Source organism: Chanodichthys erythropterus, chromosome 16, assembly GCF_024489055.1.
Source record: "Chanodichthys erythropterus isolate Z2021 chromosome 16, ASM2448905v1, whole genome shotgun sequence".
Lineage (NCBI taxonomy): Eukaryota > Metazoa > Chordata > Actinopteri > Cypriniformes > Xenocyprididae > Chanodichthys > Chanodichthys erythropterus.
In genome coordinates this window covers 12,750,487-12,777,545 of record NC_090236.1, presented here as the reverse complement: position 1 = coordinate 12,777,545, position 27,059 = coordinate 12,750,487, and the positions used below count along the sequence as shown (strand labels likewise).

The 27,059-nt window shown below is 35.5% G+C and overlaps 1 protein-coding gene and 1 long non-coding RNA gene across 4 annotated transcripts; one reads left to right on the top strand and one right to left on the bottom strand.

The window, feature by feature from the left end:
* Positions 1-617: 617 nt before the first annotated feature.
* On the bottom strand, positions 618-6,826 carry LOC137003442 (uncharacterized). The gene is made up of 3 exons (XR_010891970.1): positions 6,691-6,826; positions 6,349-6,438; positions 618-1,582 (listed from the first exon to the last, which is right to left on the bottom strand). It is a non-coding gene; the product is annotated as an uncharacterized lncRNA (long non-coding RNA).
* Positions 6,700-26,252, top strand: si:ch211-178n15.1 (uncharacterized). 3 transcript variants are annotated; one of them, XR_010891968.1, is made up of 3 exons: positions 6,700-8,196; positions 10,056-10,730; positions 22,996-26,252. XR_010891968.1 is itself a non-coding variant. In XM_067363594.1 (3 exons), exons 1-3 carry the CDS (start codon positions 7,417-7,419, stop codon positions 23,000-23,002), a joined length of 1,314 nt encoding a protein of 437 aa, XP_067219695.1. In that variant the 5' UTR covers positions 6,700-7,416; the 3' UTR covers positions 23,003-26,251. The 3 variants fall into 3 exon arrangements, 1 of the variants encoding a protein (XP_067219695.1); XR_010891969.1 differs by lacking the exon at positions 22,996-26,252 and adding an exon at positions 13,277-13,297; XM_067363594.1 differs by having other exon boundaries at positions 10,056-10,582; positions 22,996-26,251.
* Positions 26,253-27,059: the final 807 nt, after the last annotated feature.

Here is a 27,059-nt window from a genome sequence, read left to right as displayed (position 1 = left end):
TTCAATTTAAAATCAGGAACCAATGACATTTGATGTCAAAATGACAAATGTTGAGCTTAAAATTGGGTCTGTTCTTCACACAATGCAATCATATGACTTCCAAAGACTTGGAATATATATAAATATATATATTCCACTAAAGTTGTATGGAGGGACTTATGATGTCTTTTTGTCCTTGACATGCAGCTGCTGATCACTGTGTGCTTTTGGAGTATGGAAAAAGAACAGTTTGAAACACGTTTTGCAAATTTTCTCCTTGAATTCTTCATGAGGGTGAATAAGTTATAAAGTTTCAATTATGGGTGTGCTGCTCTTTTAAGACGTTAGTTGGCTTCTTTATGAGCTTATAAAGAGATTTTTTTTCAGGTTGGGTTGTTTTAACCCAGCGAATGGGTTGCTTTAACAGTGATAGGGTTGTTTTAAACCCAATTTGTTTGCTCAACCTGCTGGGTAGTTTTATTTAACTCAACTATTGTGTAAAAATGACTGTATTGCTTGCTTAAAATGAACCCAAAGTATGTTGGAAATGAAAATTTTTAATATGTTTAATGAATAATAAACATTTATTACATTGCTTATTAATAAATGTTCAACTTTTGATTATTATTATTGTTGCTTCTAGTGGTGTCTAATTTTTAATTTCCAACATATTTTGGGTTCATTTTAATAGTCTTTTTTAAACAATAGATAATTTAAATAAAACTACCCAGCACATTGGGCAAACATTTAACCCAACCGCTGGGATAAAACAACCCAATCGCTGGGTTTGTCCAGCATTTTTTTAACCCAGCATTTTTTAGTGTACCCCCACACACACACACACACACACTCAGTAAATCTGTCAGGTCTGATATGTATTTCTACAACCATCCTAAATTCCCTACAGCGGTCTTAAAGCAATGTGCACCGGATTCCTATCAGAATTCAACCTTGCACACCATTTAAAATGATCGTAATGGGATCAAATGAGACTCTACTGGGTGAACTCGAATGCCTAAAGGATTTTTTTGAATCTTGGAGCCTATTACATGTTGTACCTTAATCAGATCTCTGCTTTTATTGTAGTGGAAATATGTCCTGATACTGGACGGTTTAAATAAATCACATGTGAAGCTATAGACTGTTTTCAAAATACATTCTGATGTCCTACAGTGGATTTTATTTTCTAAATGATTAATTAGAGTTATGCTGGAATCCTATTTAAAAAATGGTTTCAAATGAACATTAAATTCCTGTGCACATGTTGACTTGGGCTTGCAGTGATTCTGATTGATTTTCCACGTCAACTAAGCTGTTTCAAGTTTAGACAATGAATATGACACAATCCAGGAATGTGAAGAAATGCTGACGCGGTTGAGACGGCAGCTCAAAACTGCTTGGATTCATCTCTGTGGCTTTCACAGTTTATTGTCTCCAAACCAACGTCAGCAAAAAGGAATCCGCTCATTTCTGAGGAGAACTGATACCTGCGCTCAGGCAAGCAGAGGAAAATTTAATTTCTCTGATCAGATGCTGCTCTTTCATAACTCAGCAGATGTTCAGTTCACATATCACTGTCTCAACTTTGCCTCGGATGTTTCTCCTAAAATAAAAACAGGTACAAACAAGCTTATAGTTGTCATACAGTATAGAGTATAGAACTATAAAACTAATGTGGAGAGCAGCTCAGATCATTTGGTTTAATATTTAGTATTATATATGTGCAAAAGTAATAGTGATTCTTCATAGCAAAACAAATTGTGAGAAGTCTATAATCTATGCAGTGTGATGTTTATTCAACTTGTCACAAGATACAAATTATGACAAACAAACATAAAAATGCATTTGGTTGTGTCTCAGCACAGTCTGAAACATTTGTTGATATCTCTCTTAAAACTCTAGAGGAGAAACATGTGAGAGTTCTATCAAATCTTGTTTCCGCCACTGAATAAAAAATAAAAAAAAGGGTATAATTGCAACTTTTTATCTCACAATTCTTCTCAGAATTGCATGATATAAACTTGCAATTGCGAGTTATAAAGTCAGAATTGTGTGATATAAAGTCAGAATTGCAAGTTATAAAGTCAGAATTGCGAGATATAAAGTCAGAATTGTGAATTATAAAGTCAGAATTGTGAGATATGAAGTCAGAATTGCGAGTTATGAAGTCAGAATTGCGAGATATAAAGTCAGAATTGCGAGATATAAAGTCAGAATTGCGAGATATAAAGTCAGAATTGCGAGATATAAAGTCAGAATTGCGAGATATAAAGTCAGAATTGCGAGTTATAAAGTCAGAATTGCGAGATATAAAGTCAGAATTGCGAGTTATAAAGTCAGAATTGCGAGATATAAAGTCAGAATTGCGAGATATAAAGTCAGAATTGCGAGTTATAAAGTCAGAATTGCGAGATATAAAGTCAGAATTGCGAGTTATAAAGTCAGAATTGCGAGTTATAAAGTCAGAATTGCGAGATATAAAGTCAGAATTGTGAGTTATAAAGTCAGAATTGCGAGATATGAAGTCAGAATTGCGAGTTATAAAGTCAGAATTGCGAGATATAAAGTCAGAATTGCGAGATATAAAGTCAGAATTGCGAGTTATAAAGTCAGAATTGCGAGATATAAAGTCAGAATTGCGAGTTATAAAGTCAGAATTGCGAGATATAAAGTCAGAATTGCGAGATATAAAGTCAGAATTGCGAGTTATAAAGTCAGAATTGCGAGATATAAAGTCAGAATTGCGAGATATAAAGTCAGAATTGCGAGATATAAAGTCAGAATTGCGAGTTATAAAGTCAGAATTGCGAGATATAAAGTCAGAATTGCGAGATATAAAGTCAGAATTGCGAGTTATAAAGTCAGAATTGCGAGATATAAAGTCAGAATTGCGAGATATAAAGTCAGAATTGCGAGATATAAAGTCAGAATTGCGAGATATAAAGTCAGAATTGCGAGTTATAAAGGCAGAATTGTGAGTTATAAAGCCAGAATTGCGTGATATAAAGTCAGAATTGCAAGTTATGAAGTCAGAATTGCGAGATATAAAGTCAGAATTGCGAGATATAAAGTCAGAATTGTGAGTTATAAAGTCAGAATTGCGTGATATAAAGGCAGAATTGCGAGTTATAAAGTCAGAATTGCGAGTTATAAAGTCAGAATTGCGAGATATAAAGTCAGAATTGCGAGATATAAAGTCAGAATATGAATTATAAAGTCAGAATATGAATTATAAAGTCAGAAATGCGTGATATAAAGTCAGAATTGTGAGATGTAAAGTCAGAATTGCGAGATATAAAGTCAGAATTGCGAGATATAAAGTCAGAATATGAATTATAAAGTCAGAATATGAATTATAAAGTCAGAAATGCGTGATATAAAGTCAGAATTGTGAGATGTAAAGTCAGAATTGCGAGATATAAAGTCAGAATTGTGAGATGTAAAGTCAGAATTGCGAGATATAAAGTCAGAATTGTGAGTTATAAAGTCAGAATTGCGTGATATAAAGTCAGAATTGTGAGATGTAAAGTCAGAATATGAATTATAAAGTCAGAAATGCGTGATATAAAGTCAGAATTGTGAGTTATAAAGTCAGAATTGTGAGTTATAAAGTCAGAATTGCGAGATATAAAGTCAGAATATGAATTATAAAGTCAGAAATGCGTGATATAAAGTCAGAATTGTGAGTTATAAAGTCAGAATTGTGAGTTATAAAGTCAGAATTGCGAGATATGAAGTCAGAATTGCGAGTTATAAAGTCAGAATTGCGAGATATAAAGTCAGAATTGCGAGTTATAAAGTCAGAATTGCGAGATATAAAGTCAGAATTGCGAGATATAAAGTCAGAATTGCGAGATATAAAGTCAGAATTGCGAGTTATAAAGTCAGAATTGCGAGATATAAAGTCAGAATTGCGAGATATAAAGTCAGAATTGCGAGATATAAAGTCAGAATTGCGAGTTATAAAGTCAGAATTGCGAGATATAAAGTCAGAATTGCGAGTTATAAAGTCAGAATTGCGAGTTATAAAGTCAGAATTGCGAGATATAAAGTCAGAATTGTGAGTTATAAAGTCAGAATTGCGAGATATGAAGTCAGAATTGCGAGTTATAAAGTCAGAATTGCGAGATATAGTCAGAATTGCGAGATATAAAGTCAGAATTGCGAGATATAAAGTCAGAATTGCGAGATATAAAGTCAGAATTGCGAGTTATAAAGTCAGAATTGCGAGATATAAAGTCAGAATTGCGAGATATAAAGTCAGAATTGCGAGATATAAAGTCAGAATTGCGAGATATAAAGTCAGAATTGCGAGTTATAAAGGCAGAATTGTGAGTTATAAAGCCAGAATTGCGTGATATAAAGTCAGAATTGCAAGTTATGAAGTCAGAATTGCGAGATATAAAGTCAGAATTGCGAGATATAAAGTCAGAATTGTGAGTTATAAAGTCAGAATTGCGTGATATAAAGGCAGAATTGCGAGTTATAAAGTCAGAATTGCGAGTTATAAAGTCAGAATTGCGAGATATAAAGTCAGAATTGCGAGATATAAAGTCAGAATATGAATTATAAAGTCAGAATATGAATTATAAAGTCAGAAATGCGTGATATAAAGTCAGAATTGTGAGATGTAAAGTCAGAATTGCGAGATATAAAGTCAGAATTGCGAGATATAAAGTCAGAATATGAATTATAAAGTCAGAATATGAATTATAAAGTCAGAAATGCGTGATATAAAGTCAGAATTGTGAGATGTAAAGTCAGAATTGCGAGATATAAAGTCAGAATTGTGAGATGTAAAGTCAGAATTGCGAGATATAAAGTCAGAATTGTGAGTTATAAAGTCAGAATTGCGAGATATAAAGTCAGAATATGAATTATAAAGTCAGAAATGCGTGATATAAAGTCAGAATTGTGAGTTATAAAGTCAGAATTGTGAGTTATAAAGTCAGAATTGTGAGTTATAAAGTCAGAATTGTGAGTTATAAAGTCAGAATTGCGTGATATAAAGTCAGAATTGTGAGATGTAAAGTCAGAATTGCGTGCCAAAGTCAGAATTGCGTGACAAAGTCAGAATTGCGTGATATAAAGTCAGAATTTGAATTATAAAGTCAGAATTGTGTGATATAATGTCAGAATTGCGAGATATAAAGTCAAAATTGCAAGATATAAAGTCAGAATTGTGAATTATAAAGTCAGAATTATGAGTTATAAAGTCAGAATTGCAAGATATAAAGTCAGAATTGTGAGATATAAAGTCAGAATTGTGAGTTATAAAGTCAGAATTACGAGTTATAAAGTCAGAATTGTGAGTTATAAAGTCAGAATTATGAGATATAAAGTCAGAATTGCGAGATATAAAGTCAGAATTGTGAGTTATAAAGTCAGAATTACGAGATATAAAGTCAGAATTGTGAGCTATAAAGTCAGAATTAAGAGATATAAAGTCAGAATTACGAGATATAAAGTCAGAATTGCGAGTTATAAAGTCAGAATTGCGAGTTATAAAGTCTGAATTGTGAGATATAAAGTCAGAATTACGAGTTATAAAGTCCGAATTACGAGTTGTAAAGTCAGAATTGCGAGATATAAAGTCAGAATTGCGAGTTATAAAGTCAGAATTGCGAGTTTTAAAGTCCGAATTACGAGTTATAAAGTCCGAATTGTGAGTTATAAAGTCAGAATTGCGAGATATAAAGTCAGAATTACGAGATATAAAGTCAGAATTACGAGATATAAAGTCAGAATTGCATGATATAAAGTCAGAATTGTGAGATATAAAGTCAGTATTGCGAGATATAAAGTCAGTATTGCGAGATATAAAGTCAGAATTGCGAGATATAAAGTCAGAATTGCGAGATATAAAGTCAGAATTACGAGATATAAAGTCAGAATTGCGAGTTATAAAGTCAGAATTGCGAGATATAAAGTCCGAATTACGAGTTATAAAGTCCGAATTGAGAGTTATAAAGTCAGAATTGCGAGATATAAAGTCAGAATTACGAGATATAAAGTCAGAATTACGAGATATAAAGTCAGAATTGCGAGATATAAAGTCAGTATTGCGAGATATAAAGTCAGAATTGCGAGATATAAAGTCAGAATTACGAGATATAAAGTCAGAATTGCGAGATATAAAGTCAGAATTGCGAGATATAAAGTCAGTATTGCGAGATATAAAGTCAGAATTGCGAGATATAAAGTCAGAATTGCGAGATATAAAGTCAGTATTGCGAGATATAAAGTCAGAATTGCGAGATATAAAGTCAGAATTGCGAGATATAAAGTCAGAATTGCGAGATATAAAGTCAGAATTACGAGATATAAAGTCAGAATTACGAGATATAAAGTCAGAATTGTCACAATTACCTTTTTATCTTTTATTCAGTGGCGGAAACAAGCTTCCATAGATTTAGAAGGTCTTTCTCCCAAGAGTCTTGGTTTGCTTTCCGCTGCTGCCTGGGAGAAAGACGATAATAAAGTAGGTGTCATTTGTGGTTTTTCTTTCCAGTGGAAAAATAAAACTGAAAGTGTTTACTTTCAAGTAAGTAAATAAGGGAATTTTGTGAAATGAGAGACCTGTAAACAGTGTGCGGTGTGTTGTTCATTAAATGTGTCACAAGATGTGAATCATGACAAACAGTGCCAGTATCTCAGCTGACTCACATAAACAAATGCGACGGCGAACGCGCATTCAATTCTCAGACTCACGTGGGCTTGTGGGAATCGAGTTATGCCGAAAATCCCCTTTTCTGGGGCCGAACGTCTCTCTCTCGTTCCCCTCCCCAACTCTTTCGGTCTCTGGCTCATGTTAGATCCTGTCTGCTTCAGCAACGTCCGAAACCCCACCTCCTCCTCCTGTCTCTCTTTCTCTCTCTCTCTCTCTCAGGCGGCGTGGAATCCTGGCTGTGTTTAATTGCCGAGTGGCAAGATCTGAGGGAAAGATCGGGAATCACATGGAGCCGCTGCGTCTGTCAATGCTTTACGAGCCCCAACCCCGGGAGAGAGAGACAGAGAAGGTGTAGGAAGGAAGTGTTTGGAGTTAGGGAAAGGTTGAGTTGAGTCTGAGAAGGGAATTTTTACGCAGTGGAGAAAAAACTGAGGTGTAGGGAGAGGTGAAAGACTTCAGGAGAAGGAGAGTTGGAGAAAAAAAGGGAGGGAGGGAAGGAAAAGAGGCCCACCACCAGAGAAAGGGCAACAAGCTGCGTTCGGCAAGAACGAGAGAGAACATTGGGAAAACAAGAGTAAGTTAGAAAAAGCACCAGGAGGAAGGAAGGGGGAGGTGAGAGACAAAAAGTTGGAGAGGGGAAGTGGAGAGAGAGAGAGAGACTGTGAAATGCAGTGAATGAGAGGAGACGCAGATGAGAAAAACAGACGCTGTGGATGGCCTGGGTGGAGAGAGAACCAGTTGTTTTCTAAGTCGGATTTCGGACTGGAATGCACTCGGAGAACTCGAGATTTCAAACGCCTTCCTGCCACTTTTGCCTGCAGCAGGGACCCCGAGGCACACCGGGCCCCGTTGATGGATCATGTCTGCGTATGGAGTCCGGCATAGCCCCGTTCCCAAAGGAGTTGGGGATAGACGGAGGCGAGAGGACCATTGCGTCACCGCCGTGGCAGGTTTACGCCAAGGAAATACCGCATCCATGCTATACCTGGGTGAATGTACGAGAAGCCAGGTGGGACTCTCCGTGTGTACGGGAGATCCGGCGGGAGTGTGGATGCGTCCAGCGGTGGTATTACCCGGAGCTGCCACATCCCTTTAACGGGGGCCATGTTTTGAAGGTCAGAGGTCAGCGGTACTACTTGTCGGATCAACACTACGGCCATCAGCGGGAGTGGGACGACGTCCAAGCATATAACAGCCACTGCACAAGGAGACGGGTGTCTTTCCGGCATCATGAAGTGCGACACACGGTCAACGGCCCTGAGGCCAGCAGACTATCCAGTCCTGGAAAACCACACTGTAATGGGGCAGACTCTGGACAGGCAGCTTTTTTCCCAACCGAGGTGCCCTCCAGCAAGTTGGGACGCTCGGGGGTGCAGGTGGACGGACCGCAGCGGGAAATAAGGACATCTCAGGGGGGCGTAGGTCTGGAGAGCCATGGCAATCAGAGGAAGAGCCAGGGAACAGTACGGGAACAGATCAAACAAGTGGTCACTGAGCTCGAGGAAGTACTGGGTGGTCTCAAACAGGTCCAGTTGGAGATGAAAGAGGTGAGGAGAGAATAATAAGTAGAGTGAATAATGTTGACTGTTTCATTCAAGATCAAAAAATTGGGATAGTTCACCGAAATTGCTGTCATTTACTCATGAATGCATGAAGAAAACAGAAATTTGACTATTTTTCTTAAAAGATTAGGACACTTCAGAATTCAAATTTCCTAATTTACTCACCCCCATGTCATCTAAGATGTTTATGTCTTTCTTTCTTCAGTCAAAAAGAAATTAAGGTTTTTGAGGAAAACATTCCTGAATTTTTCTCCATATAGTGGACTTCACTGGGGTTCAACGGGTTGAAGGTCCAAATGTCAGTTTCAGTGCAGCTTCAAAGAGCTCTACATGATCCCAGACGAGGAATAAGAGTCTTATCTAGCAAAACAATTGGTCATTTTCTAAAAAAAATAAAAATTATATATTTTTTTAAGCACAAATGCTCACCTTGCACTGCTCTGTGATGCTCCACGCATTACGAAATCACGTTGGAAAGGTCACTCGTGATGTAAGTACCGTGGTAGGGCGAAAAACATCTATTTTTTTTGTATTTAAAATTCTTTTATTTTACTCACCCGTTCCAAACCTGTTTGACTGACTTTAACCTATGAAACATAAAAGATGATCATTTGAAGAGCATTGGGAAACACTGGACCCCATTGACTTGCATTGTATGTGCAAAAATTTTCAGAATATCTTCAGAAGTCATAGGTTTGGAATGACATAGTGAAATGCAATGCTGTGGGTGACAGGCTACTATTTATAATGAGTTTTCTTCATGCATTCATTTACAACTACAATATGAGGAAGCTTTTATATAACAAGATTTGTCACCGATTTTTGGGTTCAGCATATTTGAGCTGGGATTTTAAGAAACACAGAAACTGGATAAGATCAAAACTTGAAAAATACTGTATGTGTGTTCTTAGCAAACATCTTTATAATGAATGTATTCAGAAGAACAGCAAAACTAAACATCATCTGAAAGCCTTCAGAACCCAAAACAAACATCTGCCAGAAATGCACGGTCAATTATATTCAACAGAGCTGGAAATGTTCCACTGGAAGCGTATTGTGAAGAGGAATATTGTATTTTCTGGATGAGAAGCGGCCATCACAAAGGCCTGTTAAAAGAGAACAGAATCTTAAAATCAATACCTAAAGATAGCTTAATATGTGTAGATTGACATTAGCAATAATGGACTGTGCAGGATGTAAAACATTAATTGAATTGTTTAGATGTGTTTCAATGGATGCATCAAGACTCCCATTAGATGTAAATGACTGCAGCAGGAAATAAAGTCAGTAGATTAATGCAGGAAGGAAGCCAAAAAAGTTATTTTTATGACATCTTTACCTGATGATGTACAGAGTCGCTCAGAATCAGTCTGTGACGATTTCTAAACAATGATTGGTTTGTTTGAAAGGCGTGGCATGTCAATTCATGACTCAGCCAATGACGTGTGTGTAGGGGCGGGACTATGATTGATTAATGACAGATGGGCTTTTAGAAGTGTCTAATCATGACAACATACTGTAGTTTAGTTTCAGTTTTTCCAGTTATGTTAGTTGTTATTTTGTTTCAGTTTACAAAAATGCTTCATTTAGTTTTGGTTTTGTTAACTATAATAACTCAATATGATTGCAAAAACAATTGGCGTCATACTTGGTGCAACACAATTTGACAATTTGATGCACCATGTGAATGTAGAGGAGAGGAATAATTCCAGTGAATACTATATATATTAAATGACTACAGAAGATTGAGTGCTTTTTTTGTCCTTTATTGGAGCTTGACAAATTCCGGCATGCAAAAAGGCAACATCTTTAACTATGTTTTTGATCCCTCTGTGTCTGTGAAGGTCGTCCAGCAGATTGATATTCTGACGTCCAACATTGACCTTGGTGAAGAGGAACCAAGTCCATCCAATGGACTCTCCCAAGATGCCACCAAAAGCAGTCAGACTGATGTTGTGGCGTTGATCCACAATTCACATGGCGAAGAGGACACGTCAACTTCCGACTCCTCTCTCACACACAGCCCTGTCGCTGTGGATTTAGTTCATATTAACAGACCTTCGCCAATGAGAAACCACACAAGCTCGCCCCCTCTTGAGCAGCGATCCGTTACTGTTGAGGATAAAGGCAAAAGAGTTGTGAAACAGAGCTCAGAGACTCAAAGGACTCAAAGGACGGTCAATGGATCCTGCCTACCACACCGAACGGCAAGGAAAGGGCAACTGGAAAACCACAGACCTCCTATAGTTCCAGTAGTGTGCACTAACTCAAATAAAACCCACCGGCTTCCACCTTACCCTCAGAACGGACAGGTGAAGATGAGGACACCCCCTAACCCTGGAAAACATAAGATGCTCTCATCCACTATAGTGTAAGGACACAAAACTAACTTGCTTTCACAGAAACCCAATTATCAGCAGAGGACAACAACACACTCAAACAAACACATACAGTTGCACACATACTTAATCCATCACCAAGTAACTTGGTCGAATTGTTCCTTGGTGACGAATCTAAGGGTAAGTGGACACTAAATGTCCTCAGAAGAGCATGTGCTTGCTGTGTTTATGCTCATGCATGTCTAAACACAAACAATAAGGTATATACACACCCGTTCAAAAGTTTGGGGTCGGTAAGATTTATTAATGTTTGACAAAGCCAACATACTGATCTACTATTAAAGGATTAGTTCACTTTCAAATTAAAATTTCCTGATAATTTACTCACCCCCAAGTCATCCAAGATGTCCATGTCCTTCTTTCTTCAGTCGAAAAGAAATTACGGTTTAAGAAGAAATTAAGGTCCACTATATGGAGAAAAATTCTGGAATGTTTTCATCAAAAACCTTCATTTCTTTTCGACTGAAGAAAGAAAGACATGGACATCTTGGATGACATGGGGGTGAGTAAATTATCAGGAAATTTTAATTTGAAAGTGAACTAATCCTTTAAAGCTTCTTCTGTGACTAAATTTTAAACAGTATAGAGCTTTGCAACAAACTAAACTATCCTCAGACCTTCAGACTGTTCTGATTTCGGTACACTGTACCTTTTCGAACTGATCTGACTTAAGAGCTTTGTAAAACGGATGATCAAAACTACGAAAAGTCCCATATACTTTTATTGAGGGGGTCAAGACCTTTTTAGAATAAGATTTATAGAGTATTTAAGCCATCTATCCTGGGACAACATGCTAAAACATGCTAGCAACATGCTAATTAATGCTAGCAACATGCTAGCAAAATGCTAAATCATTCTAGAAGTGTGCTAAAACATGCTAACAATGTGCCAATTCACGCTAGCAATGTATTAAATCATGTCAGCAACATGCTAAATTACGGAGCCCAGCACATGACATGCAAGAAAAAAAGTTAACCTGCTAACAACATGCTAAATATGTTAGCAACATGATAATCATGTTAGCAACATCTTAAAAAATGCTAGCAATGTGTTAATTCATGTTGACAAAACGTTAAATCTTCTTAGCAATTTGTTAAAACATGTTACCATCATGATAAATCATGCTAACAAAATTATTAACCATGGTAGCAATACGTTAAATCATGTTGGCAAACATGTAAGCAAACATGCCAATCATGCTAGTAACATAATAAAACGTAAACAATGTGTTAAATCATGCTAGCTACATGCTAATTCATGCTAGTGATAGGTTACCAACATGCTAAAACATGCTAGCAAAAAAATGCTAAGTCTTGCTAGAAAGTATGCTAAAAAACATGCTAGCAATGTATTAAATCATGTCATCAACATGCTAAATTACGGAGCCCAGCACATAACATGCAAGAAAAAAGTAAACTGTGCACATGATTTGCTAAATCGTGCAGACATTTTACTATTTCATTCCTTCAATTTGCTAAATCATGTCCATGATTTACTCATGTGTTTCTTGGATTTGTAAATTGTACGCACAATCTACAAATCGAGGGAACAAATTAGTAAATCATGGACACGATTTAGCCCACTATTTTTTCTTGCATATCATATGCGGGGCTCCATACTAAATCATGCTAGCAATAGGCTAGCACAGATGTTAAAACATGCTAGCAAAACATGGTAACTCATGTTATCATCATGATAAATCATACTAACAACATGTTAACTCATGTTACCATCGTGATAAATCATGCTAGCAAACATGCTAATCATGCTAGCAACATCCTAAAACATGCTAGCAATGTGCTAAATCATGTTGACAAAATGTTAAATCTTCCTAGCAATATTTTAAAACGTTACCATCGTGATAAATCATGCTAACAAAATGATTAACCATGGTAGCAATGTGTTAAATCATGTTGACAACATGCTAGCAACATAATGCTAACAACAGGTTAACAACATTCTAATCATGTTAGCAACCTGCTAACAACATTACTCCAGTCTTCAGTGTCACATGATCCTTCAGAAATCATTCTAATATGATGATTTGCTGCTTCTTCTAGGATTCTTTTAATGGATAGAAAGTTCAAAAGAACAGCATTTATTTGAAATAGAAATCTTTTGTAAAATTATAAATGTCTTTACTGCCACTTTTTATCAATTTAATGCGTTCTTGCTGAATAAAAGTAATAATTTCTTTCAGAAAAATCATACTGACCCCAAACTTTTGAATGGTATAGTGTATATCCATAAGAAAGAGAAATCACAAATGACATCTTGTTACTTTTTTCTGACTTCAATGAGATTAAACAAAGAGCACATGGAAATGTCTGCTTTCACCAGTTTCTCTTGAGAAAAATCTCACGACTTCTAAAGAGTTGTAGAAGAGAACAAAGTCTCAAATTTGCTATGATATCAAAGAGCATACATTAATTTTGTACATGTGAACAATTATCTTATTTGTTTCAAATTCATTCAAAGGGATATTAAGAGAAACATCTAAGACAAGTCCATTAGGTCTCCTGAGCTTTAAAAGAGCAACATCTGATGGGTATATTTCACAAAAGTGCTGAAACATCATGTGTCTTTTAAATTGTGTGTTTAAGGAAAAACCTTCCCCGTCTATTATAACAGTCACCAGACACCATCACCATATGTTTTTTTCCTAGTTATTATTTCCCAGAAAAGAAAAGCATGGTGGGGTCCGGCGGCACTGAATCATTTCCTTAGAAATGGAGACCAAGCCATTTGTGATGAAGGTAGTCTACACAATGACTCAGTGTTAACATGGCTAACTATGCGTCATGAAAGATTTCTTCCATCTGTTTCGCAGGAAAACACAGTGTCAATACGCTGCACTTGCTTCCTCAGATTACGCAGGGCTTTGTTGTTCGGCCTGCGGGCAGATGAACGGTGTTGAACACTGCGCAGTTCAAAAGCTTTTCCCGCATGGTATTATCTCAGATCTGAGGGTGAACATGACTTTGGCTCTGGGACAATTGTGCAGCTTTATCATAGAGGAATTCAGGATACGATCAGGAATGTTTGATAAACATTCTATAAATGAAATTTCTATTCATGGCTGATTATATCGGCTCTTCTTTGGTTGTTGTTGAGGCACGTTAAAAGATCAAACGCATGGCTTTAAGGTCGGGATTTCTTGGAAAATCATCTGATGCTGCCGTAGACAAAATGCATATGATATTACCGCGTCCGTCAATTAAATTAACTAGATTTATGTCCTGAAGACAATTTGAGAGGTGCGTGTCTGTGCATGCAAATTTGGCAGTTTCCAGGGCATTGCTTTGTGGTTGCTAGGGTGTTCTGGGTGGATCCTTCAGGCCCAAAAGGGCCCACCTATAAGTCTCTAAGATATTATCATCCCTAAATATGCAACTTAAGCTCAGTGGAAAAACATGCCTGCTGAAAAAATGTACTTATAGATATTATTCCAGCTGAAATCAACTATAGTGGAAATAAAATACCAACAACCTTGATGCCTTTTCACACAAATGATGATTATAGGGGCAGATTATTGATTAATAATGACTTCTTTTTGCACGGTTTCTTGCACAATACTATATTATGACCTTAAAACACCATACCAAAAAATACCAAAATGCTGGGTTAAAAACAACCCAAGTTAGGTTGAAAAAGGACAAACCCAGCGGCTGGGTTGTTTTAATCCACCGGTTGGGTTAAATGTTTACCGAACATGGTGGGCAGTTTTATTTAACCCAACTATTGTTTGAAAATGACTGTATGTCTGGCTTAAAATGAACCCAAAATAGGTTGGAAATTAAAAATCAGACACATAATTACTAGAGGCAACAATAATAATCAAAAGAGGAACTTTTATTAATAAGCAGTTTTATAAATGTTTATTATTTAATTGTTATTCATTAAACTTATTAATAAATGTTAATTTATTAAACATATTAATACATGTTAATTTCCAACATACTTTGGGTCCAAGGAAGCAATACAGTAATTTTTAAACAATTGTTGAGTTAAATAAAACTACCGCTGGGTTAAAACAAACCATTCATTGGGTTAATACAACTCAATTGCTGAGTTAAAACAACCCAACTACTGGGTTAAAACAACCCAACTGCTGGGTTAAAACAAACCATTCATTGGGTTAAAACAACCCAAATGCTGGGTTAAAACAAACCATTTGTTGTGTTAAAACAACCCAACTGCTGGGTTAAAAAAACCATTCATTGGGTTAAAACAACCCAACTGCTGGGTTAAAACAAACCATTTATTGGGTTAAAACAACCCAATTGCTGGGTTAAAACAACCCATTCACTGAGTTAAAACAACCCAACTGCTGGGTTAAAACAAACCATTTATTGGGTTAAAACAACCCAATTGCTGGGTTAAAACAACCCATTCACTGAGTTAAAACAACCCAACTGCTGGGTTAAAACAAACCATTTATTGGGTTAAAACAACCCAATTGCTGAGTTAAAACAACCCAACTGCTGGGTTAAAACAAACCATTCATTGGGTTAAAACAACCCAATTGCTGAGTTAAAGCAACCCAACTGCTGGGTTAAAACAAACCATTTATTGTGTTAAAACAACCCAATTGCTGAGTTAAAACAACCCAACTGCTGGGTTAAAACAACCCAACTGCTGGGTTAAAACAAACCATTCATTGGGTTAAAACACCCAACTGCTGGGTTAAAACAAACCATTTATTGGGTTAAAACAACCCAACTGCTGGGTTAAAACAAACCATTTATTGCGTTAAAACAACCCAACTGCTGGGTTAAAACAAACCATTTATTGGGTTAAAACAACCCAATTACTGAGTTAAAACAACCCAACTGCTGGGTTAAAACAAACCATTCATTGGGTTAAAACAACCCAATTGCTGAGTTAAAACAACCCAACTGCTGGGTTAAAACAAACCATTTATTGGGTTAATACAACTCAACTGCTGAGTTAAAACAACCCAACTGCTGGGTTAAAACAAACCATTCATTGGGTTAAAACAACCCAAATGCTGGGTTAAAACAAACCATTTGTTGTGTTAAAACAACCCAATTGATGGGTTAAAATAATCCATTCATTGGGTTAAAACAACCCATTCGCTGGGTTTAAAGAACCCATTCATTGGGTTAAAAAACCCATTCGCTGGGTTAAAACAAACCATTCATTGGGTTAAAACAACCAATTCGCTGGGTTAAAACAAACCATTCATTGGGTTAAAACAACCCAATTGCTGAGATAAAACAGCCCAACTGCTGGGTTAAAAAAAAACATTTATTGGGTTAAAACAACCCAACTGCTGGGTTAAAACAAACCATTTATTGGGTTAAAACAACCCAATTGCTGAGTTAAAACAACCTAACTGCTGGGTTAAAACAACCCATTCGCTGAGTTATAACAACCCATTTGCTGGGTTACAACAACCCATTTGCTGGGTTAAAACAATCCATGGGATTACTGGAGAACCTCTCCTTGAAACACGATTGGGCTAGTTTTGAACTGGGCGGGTTTTGTTGTGAAAACCTGGCAACCCTGCACCTATGTGAGTTTATCATTTGTACTGTGCATTGGGGTGTGTGAATAATGCCAGTAAAAAATAACACAATTCTTAATGAATAATCAGAATAATAAAAATTGCATGTAAACAGGAGTGAAGAGGTTTGTTTGTGGCATGTAAACGTCTTACTCTGATTACTGGACATAATCACATTATTGGTGCACATTCATTCACACACTGAACTTTAATGCTTCTGAATAATCCCTGGCTTAGGAAGCACAAGCTAGTTCAACTAAAAACATTTAGCTCAGAAAACTAGAATTTGACAATATTCCATGATGTACTCAACATTCCTCTGGGGTTAAAGTTAAAATGGCAGATGTGATCTTTGTGTGTGCGGTTGAGAACAAAAGGAACTGATTTCTGCCTGCCGAGATCTGAAAGCAGTAGTTACGGTTTGGCAGTAGAGGGTCATTGTCCTCTAGTGGAGGGTATGCGTCTCTGCACGACTGTTTTTTATAGTTTTCAGGCCGGCCCTTCTGTCTGGTTTTCATTAGAAACCACTTGGCTTAGGGCCTAACCGAATGAGGCAAGCTCGTACAATATTTGTGATGGTCAAATAAACACAGGCATTTTCAGACATCATTTACGATGACGGCCACCCACTATCTGGGAGGGCACAACAGCTGAGCTTGACACACAAACCAGGAAGTAGGCGCATAAGAGACAGCGGATGTTTTCGTAGACGTGTGTTTACAGAGAACGCCCACCGTTTGGTGCCTTCGCACTGGCTACACAGAGTGTTTGGGAAGCCATGTGTTCATTGGCCTAATGGAGAACGTTGTACTATTTACAAGTGTTTTTTATTTAAATTCCAGAGACTAAACCAAGAAAAATGCCAAATGAGATCTCATTATGTCACTTGTTTCTACTAGACAGCAACAAGATTAAATTGAGAGCAAATTGAGAAACTTTTGCTTAAAGGGAGAGTTCACCTAAAAATTAACATTCTGTCAAGTCGTTCCAAAACTGTATGATATGGAAGCTTGTTTTCACCACTAAATAAATAAATAAAAAAGGTAACTGCGACTTTTTATCTCACAATTCTGACTCTCACAATTGTGAGATTTAAAGTTGCAATTCTGACTTCTCAGAATTGAGACTATATTGCAAGGTATAGTCGCAATTCTCACTTTTTTCCTCAGAATTGTTTATATCTCACAATTCTGACTTGATATCTTGTAATTCTGACTTTATAACTTGTAATTCTGACTTTATAACTTGTAATTCTGACTTTATCTCTCACAATTCTGACTTTATAACTCGCAATTCTGACTTGATATCTTGTAATTCTGACTTTATAACTTGTAATTCTGAATTTATCTCTCACAATTCTGACTTTATAACTTGTAATTCTGACTTTATCTCTCACAATTCTGACTTTATAACTCGCAATTCTGACTTGATATCTCGTAATTCTGACTTTATAACTTGTAATTCTGACTTTATCTCTCACAATTCTGACTTTATAACTCATAATTCTGACTTTATAACTCATAATTCTGACTTTATATCTCACAATTCTGACTTTATATCTAGTAATTCTGATTTTATATCTCGTAATTCTGACTTTATATCTTGTAATTCTGACTTTATAACTCATAATTCTGACTTTATAACTCGCAATTCTGACTTTATATCTCGCAATTCTGACTTTTTATCTCGTAATTCTGACTTTATAACTCACAATTCTGACTTTATAACTCGCAATTCTGACTTTATAACTCGTAATTCTGACTTTATAACTTGTAATTATGACTTTATCTCTCACAATTCTGACTTTATCTCTCACAATTCTGACTTTATAACTCACAATTCTGACTTTATAACTCGCAATTCTGACTTTATATCTCGCAATTCTGACTTTTTATCTCGTAATTCTGACTTTATAACTCACAATTCTGACTTTATAACTCGCAATTCTGACTTTATAACTCGTAATTCTGACTTTATAACTTGTAATTATGACTTTATCTCTCACAATTCTGACTTTATCTCTCACAATTCTGACTTTATAACTCACAATTCTGACTTTATCTCTCACAATTCTGACTTTATAACTCACAATTCTGACTTTATCTCTCACAATTCTGACTTTATCTCTCGCAATTCTGACTTTATAACTCACAATTCTGACTTTATAACTCATAATTCTGACTTTATAACTTGTAATTCTGACTTTATCTCTCACAATTCTGACTTTATAACTCGCAATTCTGACTTTATAACTCGCAATTCTGACTTTATAACTCACAATTCTGACTTTATAACTCACAATTCTGACTTTATAACTCATAATTCTGACTTTATAACTTGTAATTATGACTTTATAACTCACAATTCTGACTTTATCTCTCACAATTCTGACTTTATAACTCGCAATTCTGACTTTATATCTCATAATTCTGACTTTATATTTCGTAATTCTGAATTTATATCTCGCAATTCTGACTTTATAACTCACAATTCTGACTTTATAACTCATAATTCTGACTTTATAACTTGTAATTCTGACTTTATCTCTCACAATTCTGACTTTATAACTCGCAATTCTGACTTTATATCTCGTAATTCTGACTTTTTATCTCGTAATTCTGACTTTATAACTCACAATTCTGACTTTATAACGCGCAATTCTGACTTTATAACTCATAATTCTGACTTTATAACTTGTAATTCTGACTTTATCTCTCACAATTCTGACTTTATAACTCGCAATTCTGACTTTATATCTCGTAATTCTGACTTTTTATCTCGTAATTCTGACTTTATAACTCACAATTCTGACTTTATAACTCACAATTCTGACTTTATAACTCACAATTCTGACTTTATAACTTGTAATTCTGACTTTATCTCTCACAATTCTGACTTTATAACTCGCAATTCTGACTTTATAACTCGTAATTCTGACTTTATAACTCACAATTCTGACTTTATAACTCACAATTCTGACTTTATAACTCGTAATTCTGACTTTATAACTCACAATTCTGACTTTATCTCTCACAATTCTGACTTTATAACTCCCAATTCTGACTTTATAACTCGCAATTCTGACTTTATATTTCGTAATTCTGAATTTATATCTCGCAATTCTGACTTTATAACTCATAATTCTGACTTTATAACTTGTAATTCTGACTTTATCTCTCACAATTCTGACTTTATAACACGCAATTCTGACTTTATATCTCGTAATTCTGACTTTATATTTCGTAATTCTGACTTTATATCTCAGAAGTTTATTTCTCGCAATTCTGTGAAAAAAAAGTCAGAATTGTGAGATAAGAAGTCACAATTACCTTTTTTATTTTTATTTCATGGTGGAAACAAGCTTCCATTGTATGGAAACATAATAGAAGATATTTTGAAGAACATTTGGGTTTAAACCACATTCACTTTCATTTAATTTTTCAAAATATCTTCTTTTGTGGTATATGTGGTGTGTGGGTGAACCATTCCTTTAAGTCTCTTGTTTCTCACTGTTGTCTCTTCTAAGAAAAATGTATGTTCTCAAGACATTAAAGTATGCAAGAGTCCTCAATGTCAACTCAAGATCAAATGATCTGCGATGCTATGCACATTACCTTTATAGCTATACAGTATAAATACTCTTACTTTATGACAACTATTCACTCATTTCTGTACATTTTTCCCCCTCTCCACTAGGGAATTTTATGATACTTAAATGAAACCTTCCTGTGTTTGATGTAATATTACTCAAATAAAAGATACATTTAATTTTCATCTGGACCAGAGACATTAAAGCTAAACTGCAAGTATAATAAATTTATATCAGCTTTGATATATTGTTCAAGCAAAAGCTATTTTAAGAACAATCATAAAATATAAATGTGCAGAAGACGGTTTTACTTTTGGGGTAGGTGGATAATTACATCTGTCTGCAAGCACTCAGACTTTGGCTTTAAGTCTCTGGGGTGGTAGAAGAAGATTTGGATAAATGAGGGATGGAGCAATCATATGACGGCATAAAGTCTGGTCGCATTGCAGCTTATTCTGGCAACCAATTAAACGCCCCCTTAGACAGGAAGAGACCCACCTGATTGACACGTCAAATGACCAACCACAGTTTGTTTTGTGTTTATGAGCTGTTTAGGGGCGGGGTTATCTGAAATATATTGCACCACAACATTAAATTATGATACGTGTAAAGATGTCTTATTCCTGGAAGTCAAGAGCAATGATGCAAATGGACATTGGCCAAGCATTTGGAAAATGTTTCATGCTTTCTTTCTTAATCATCTATCATCAACTCAGGGCCAAATAAGTTTTCATAATAATTTCAAATGTTGATTTTTTTCTTTCCTCCAGGTTTATATATTCCCAGAAAATATATAATATTAGAAAAAAAACAGTCATTTGTCTAATATCAGAAATCACCCAAAAATATAAAGGATATGTTGTCATGATGATCATTATGTGATTTTTATGATCATACAGCAAAAAAAAGGGTTCTTGTTAAAATCCCATAAACACATCTGGTGTTATAATCCGATCACAGATGAGAACACATTGCCATTTCTCATATCTGAATCAAACAAGATGTTTTGCACAGAAAATTTAGTGTATTTAAAACTCTGGTATTGTAAATTTGGGAGTATTACCTGTGTTGTTCACAGTCAAAACAGAACGGAGACCTCCTTAATCGTTTAATAATTTCATTTTCATTAAATAAATGCACTATATTTGACTTCAGTAATGTTTTTTTTTTCTTTAATATTTGTTTTTTGAGGGGATTTTGTGTTACTAAACAATATCTAAATTATGGACCATTTATTTCTATATAAAATATTTTAAAAATTATTTAAAAAAAACATTTTATACTATTTTTTCAGTTAATGCAGTATTTAAGTTAAAAATAATTGAGACAGATCAGTGCCACCTGGTGAGGAAATAATTAAGAAAATCATCTGTAATACCATGGTGTAGCCACTAGATGCCTGTATAGCCCTATATTTGAATATATACAGGGCTGTGTATTCCCTGGTTACTGAAAAACAGTGTTTTCAGACATAATTACTTTTATTAGGTTTTGCATTTGGATATATATTTAGAAATTATCAGTCTAGTTTTTGTCAGTCAAGTTTAGTTGTTGTTTTTTTAAATGTTGATTTGAAGTGTTAGTTTTTGCATCATGATTACAGTCAAACCAGAAGACAGAGAAAGCATTTTGTTACCCATAATCTATTTCGAACATCACAATGTAACAAAAATGAACAGGAATGCTTGATCAGAACTTGATTCATCTGGTTTTCAGATCTGATTTCAACCTCTTAGTTGAGTCTTCTGGCTCCTTTTGTCTCTCTGTGTGTGTGTGTGTAAAGCCCTGAGTTTACTTCGTTTTTTTTAACGCATATTCTAGTGTATGCGCACAGTCGAATGCACAGCCTTGCAAAATATACTTCATTTGACTCATACGTATACACAGGCGTTCGACGCACAGTTTTGTGCAATCCCCTGCCACGAGTTACAATCCATGTAAACATCTTTGTATTCTTTCATTCTAGAGTTGTACAAACGAGGGTCCTTTCTAACCTTTTCGCACAATCTCTCGTCTATGTAGGCCTTCATTGTTGCTATAGCTTGCATGTGTTTCAGTCTGTTCTGTTTATGCACTAAATCATGATTCGTCACAAAAGATTCATAACGCTCCGAAGCTCTCTGAAGCAGTGTTTTGAAATCGGCCATCACTATATAAGTTGTTATTTTGTTTTGTTGGTGCACCAAAAATATTCTCGTCGCTTTATAATATTAATATTGAACCACTGTACTCTGTAATTAGTTTATCCACAAGGCGGCAACTGTTCCCTGGGGGCGTCGATTCACAAGGTAGTCAAAGAAAAACTGCATAAACAGAACAGACAGGAACACATGCAAGCTACAGCGACAATGGAGGCCTACATAGACGAGAGATTGTGCAAAGAGGTTAGAAAGTACCCTCATTTGTTCAACTCTAGCATGAAAGAATACAAAGATGTTTACACGGGTTGTAACTCGTGGAGATTGTTCAAATCTGCACATGCATCGAACACTTGTGTATGCGTACAAGTCAAATAAAGTATACTTTTCAAGTATACTTCTACAAACCATGCAATGTGATCACATACATTTCTGACTCTCTAAAGTTTTTATGAACTTGATATGCTAAACTATGTAACCAGTGATTGTAACACCACTACTTTATAATTTCGTATCTTTTAGTCTAAACTTAACAGTCGTGCATGTCCAAACCAAAATGCATACAGTCAGTCTTCTCTCTCTCCGCAGCTATTAAAAGTGTTTCAAATCAACAGCCTGGCATCTACACTAGAGTCACCATAAAGACAGCACACTGCGGCATTAGGAAACTCATGTCCAATCAGATCTGCTGTCCTCAACATTGAGCCAAGCTGAGCGTATAAATTAGAGTAATAAATCAAGCTGATAAGCAAGCACAATCTTGGCGTGAGAACACGAAAGGCTAAATTGCGTTACATTATTGTAGCACATAATGCGAGCCAGTCAGGTTTGTAAAAGCAACAACTATGCCAAGGACAAGTCAGAGGTAGAGAAGTTAAAAGTAGCACCTAGTGTCATATCGTCATGCTCATCTGGTGTAATTATTGCTGATTAGGTCTTTTTAAATGTTTGTCGGCGGCTTTTGCTTTTCCCTGATCTGGGCTCTGCTCCAGCGCTTGCTTAGAAGCATCAATCAACACGTTTTGAAAGGGACATTTGTATAATGAAGATGCCCATGGCTTGTGACCCTGTCTGTGATGGGCTAGACATGAGAGTGCACTATGTAATGAAAGTCTTTTTATTACACAGGGATTGATGCCACACAACCCATCTGACTCATACCGGAGGACGGAGAACCCTGAGCTGAGGGGCAGTGACTGTATTTCCCATGGAAAACTCCAGAAACATCTCAAAACCCTCTTTCTCTCACACAGCCCTGCTGAAAAAATCAGTTAACACTAGACCAGCTTAAAGTCACCATTAAATGGCATTCATAACTCATTTTACCTTGGATGTATTACTGATTGAAACAGGAAATTCAATGGGAGTCTTGCGATTGGAGGGGGCGGGATTAAAAAGTAAGAGGGATTTGTGATGTCAGCTGAAAAGGAAAGTCGTTTCAGAGGCGGAGTAAGTTGTTAAATTTTGATGAAAGTTTATGAAAACAAAGGAGTAATGTGCATTAATGAATTTTAGACAACCAGGATTGTGTATTAAGAAAGTCTGTGTGTTCGAGTGCTCATATTTATTTCCGTACCCAAACGGTTTGTGGGAAGTGACTGGAATTTATTTATTTTGAAAGTGTTTTCTTGGCTTTCGTCCACTAAGTGTAGTTTTGTCAGACTGTGATATAAACTAAAGACTATAGAGTGCAACAGTTGGGTTATGGAAGTAAAAACTAAATAGATTTTGAATTATAACTTATAAACATTTAAAGACAGACCTTCTGTGAGCTACGAGATTGTTAATCCATGGTATTTGCTTCTGTTAAAGTCGTCAGCCCTCATTATTCCGGCTCATTTTTAAAAGAATTCCTGGTGAAAAACTACATTACCCATGATGCTCTATAGAGTGCAACAGTGCCCCGCCCAATTTTACAGTGGCATTCTTCCAGAAGTATTTTTTGCATTAATTTTCCCCATAGGGATTTTCAAAAAAGTCAATCTTAAAGAGTTATAAGCCATGAACCAAGCCAGATAAGATGAATCATGAGACTATAAACTTTGATTTGAAGCAAAAAAGTTTTTGAAAATCAGACAAAAAGACAAGACTGTGTAGGCCTACTAAACAGCTTTAGTGGAGGAACACTCTAAAAAATACATAAATATAGGAAAGAACACATGTTGGGTTAATTTTACCCAGCAAATTGGGTTGTTAATTTAACCCAGCATGATGGGTTGATTAATTTTTACTATAATTCATTTTTTTTAAACTTCATATATTAATTAATGTTTACAGATTAACTTAATCCTCTAAACTTTTTTTAAATATTCCACACAACCATTGGTTTGCATGATAGTTATTTTATTTTCAATCATATTTTATAGTATAGCATATTTTATATCATTATATCAATACATATTGCCTACATTTAAGCTTGTTTAGCAAATATTAGAAGTAAAAACTGAAACAAATTCAAGTGTAATCGACCAGTCTCTGTTGTCCTGTTTCCGCCGTAACGGTTCTGAATCTCATGCCGGATATGGCTCGCGTTCGGCGGGGAACTGATAACTTCAGACCGCCGCCTTTGTTTCACTCATAAACGAAAAATGCTGTGACTGAGTCCATAACCTGTCCATAAATAATCAGTGTACGGTTCTGAGAACATATTTTAACATCCTAAGAATTTATATTCTGTACCTTTTTGAATAAAATCATAACATTTTATACACGTTCCCATCACGTGAAAAGACCAACGCGACACTCGTTTAGGTGACTCACATCGCGCCTGTGTTAAACGCTACAGAACAATAACGAATTTGTCGATAAAATAAAACATACACAAACCTGTATTTTACCGAAGACATGCACCACTTTGACGGAGCTGCACCGCTTTCTCCTGAAGAGGTCGCTAAAATCCTGCGATAAATAACTAACTCAACCCCTCCTGGTTGTTATGTCTGACCCAGGAGTTGGGTAACACAAAAACTACCCAAACAATGGAAAAATAACCACAAAAAATTAATGAAAGAACTACAATCCCATAAAGAATTGCGAATAACATAATCAGATTAAAAACAATGGAGAAATATAAAACTACTTAATTACAAATGTTTATTATATTTATAAAAACAATATATTTTAAATGTATTGCAAATTGAGTATTTTACATTTAAGTATTTTGAGAGAGTAGCAGTGCTTTTATGTGAGTGGGTGGAGCCAAAGAGATCTTTTGGCATGTTGATTATTTCAGCTCTCTGATTGGTGGAATTTCTCTAGGGCATTATGGGTAATGTAGTTTTTCCTGTTAAACACAATTATTTTAAAAATAAGCTGAAATAATGCGGGCAAATACGGTCGATTAACAACCTCGTAGCTCACAGAAGGTTTATAAGTTATTGTTCAAAATCAGTTTTCTTATGGATAAAATTGAGTTTTTACTTCCACTGTTGCACTCTATTGGGTATTATATATAAAAAAATGCACTAGTCTTTTATTATGTCCCACTCCAACTTCCTGTTTCAAAAGGAAATACGTCATATACAGGAAAGAAAACTAGTCATAAACCATTTCATGGGGTCTTTAACTAGATTAGATGAACAATGCAGGTGTGTTACTGGCACAAGCCGGTTGTTTGAAGGTAGACTAATGTATTAGCATATCCCAAAACATGCGTTATACTGGTTATTTAAGATGGCTGAACTAGTTTAGCTGGTCAAGGCTGATTTTCAGCAGGGTCTGTCTCTCTCTCTCTAGCTACACTGTGTAAACCATTTAAATCAAGCTGCCCTTCATAACTTACCTGTGACCAGATATCAGAGTGTTCCTCCTTAAAATGGAGTGCAACTGAGTAATAAGCTGCTTTTAGGTTGGAAATTACGACTTTATAACAAATATGTGCAAACTATCACCAGCGATCATGTGGATCTGAAGACTGTGAACAGACAGTTGAAATGCTGGAAAAGAGGAAGCATTTTATTTTTTATTATTGTTATTATTCAGACCAAAGATTGACGTGATTTTTTGTTCAGGGAGGCTGAAGGATCTATAATTTTGTTAAGCTAAAGCTAATGAACACTAACATTGCCTTAAAGGCAGCTCGTAAAACCACTTCAGAGAGGTATACAGCTTCTTATACTTCTGGATTAAAGTGGATGGATCCAAACACAGTATTGCATCTGTGGACTGGAATTATTTAATCAGTATTTAAAGCCAGTATAAGCCATCTTTATAGACTGTTGCAATCATGTAGTGGCATTTTCACTCTGTGGCCAATAGATGGCGCGGCAGACCACAGAAAAACAAGGTAACGTCAATGACACGTGAATGTCTTATAAGTGTGTACAGCTCACATGAAATAAAACATTAAGTGTTTAAAATATATTCTCAGTGACCTCTGATTTTTTTTTATTTTTTATAAAGTAAATAATGACTTTTGAAATAGGAATTTTGACAGTATCTGTGTCCCTGTTTGTTTAAATCTTGTCTGAGAGTTTCTCACTTCTCCCTGAGGGGCCTCTTCACATCCCAGCATGCATCTGTTCAGGGGGTGAATGAATGCCTTAAGACATTAGATAACATTTTTAAGAGATTGCTAGTGTATCGAACACAATTTTGTATGACGTTCAATATTTTTGTTGAATTTTATTTTACTAATCAGTTGGGTGAAACTCTTGTATCCATCAAAAACATGCTGGGTCGTATTTTATCACAAAATTAAACTAAAGAACTTATTTTATTTTGAAATTTTTAAAATTAAACAAATTCCCCCCCAAATACAACTATAATGCATAAAAAATCTAATTTGTCTTACTTTAATGCAATATTTTTAAATATATAAAAATATTTATGTATATACATAATCTAGAAAATGTATAAAAAAAATTCTATGAAAACACATATCAAGAAAATGACATGAAAACGGGGGACATTATATATATTTTATTGTATCTCATTTTTTATTTAATTTTTTTTCATGACAATTAAATTCCCCGTGTAATAAATGCATAAAAATCTCAAATGCGCACAGATAAAATGTATAAAAAATATTCATTATATACAGCAGTGGTCAGAATTATTGGCACCCTTGGTAAATATGATCAATGATGACTGTAAAAATAAATCAGAATTGTTTATCCTTTTGATCTTTAATTCATAAAATTTGCAAAAATCTAACCTTTCATTGAAGGAAAAGAATTGAAAGTGGGGGAAAA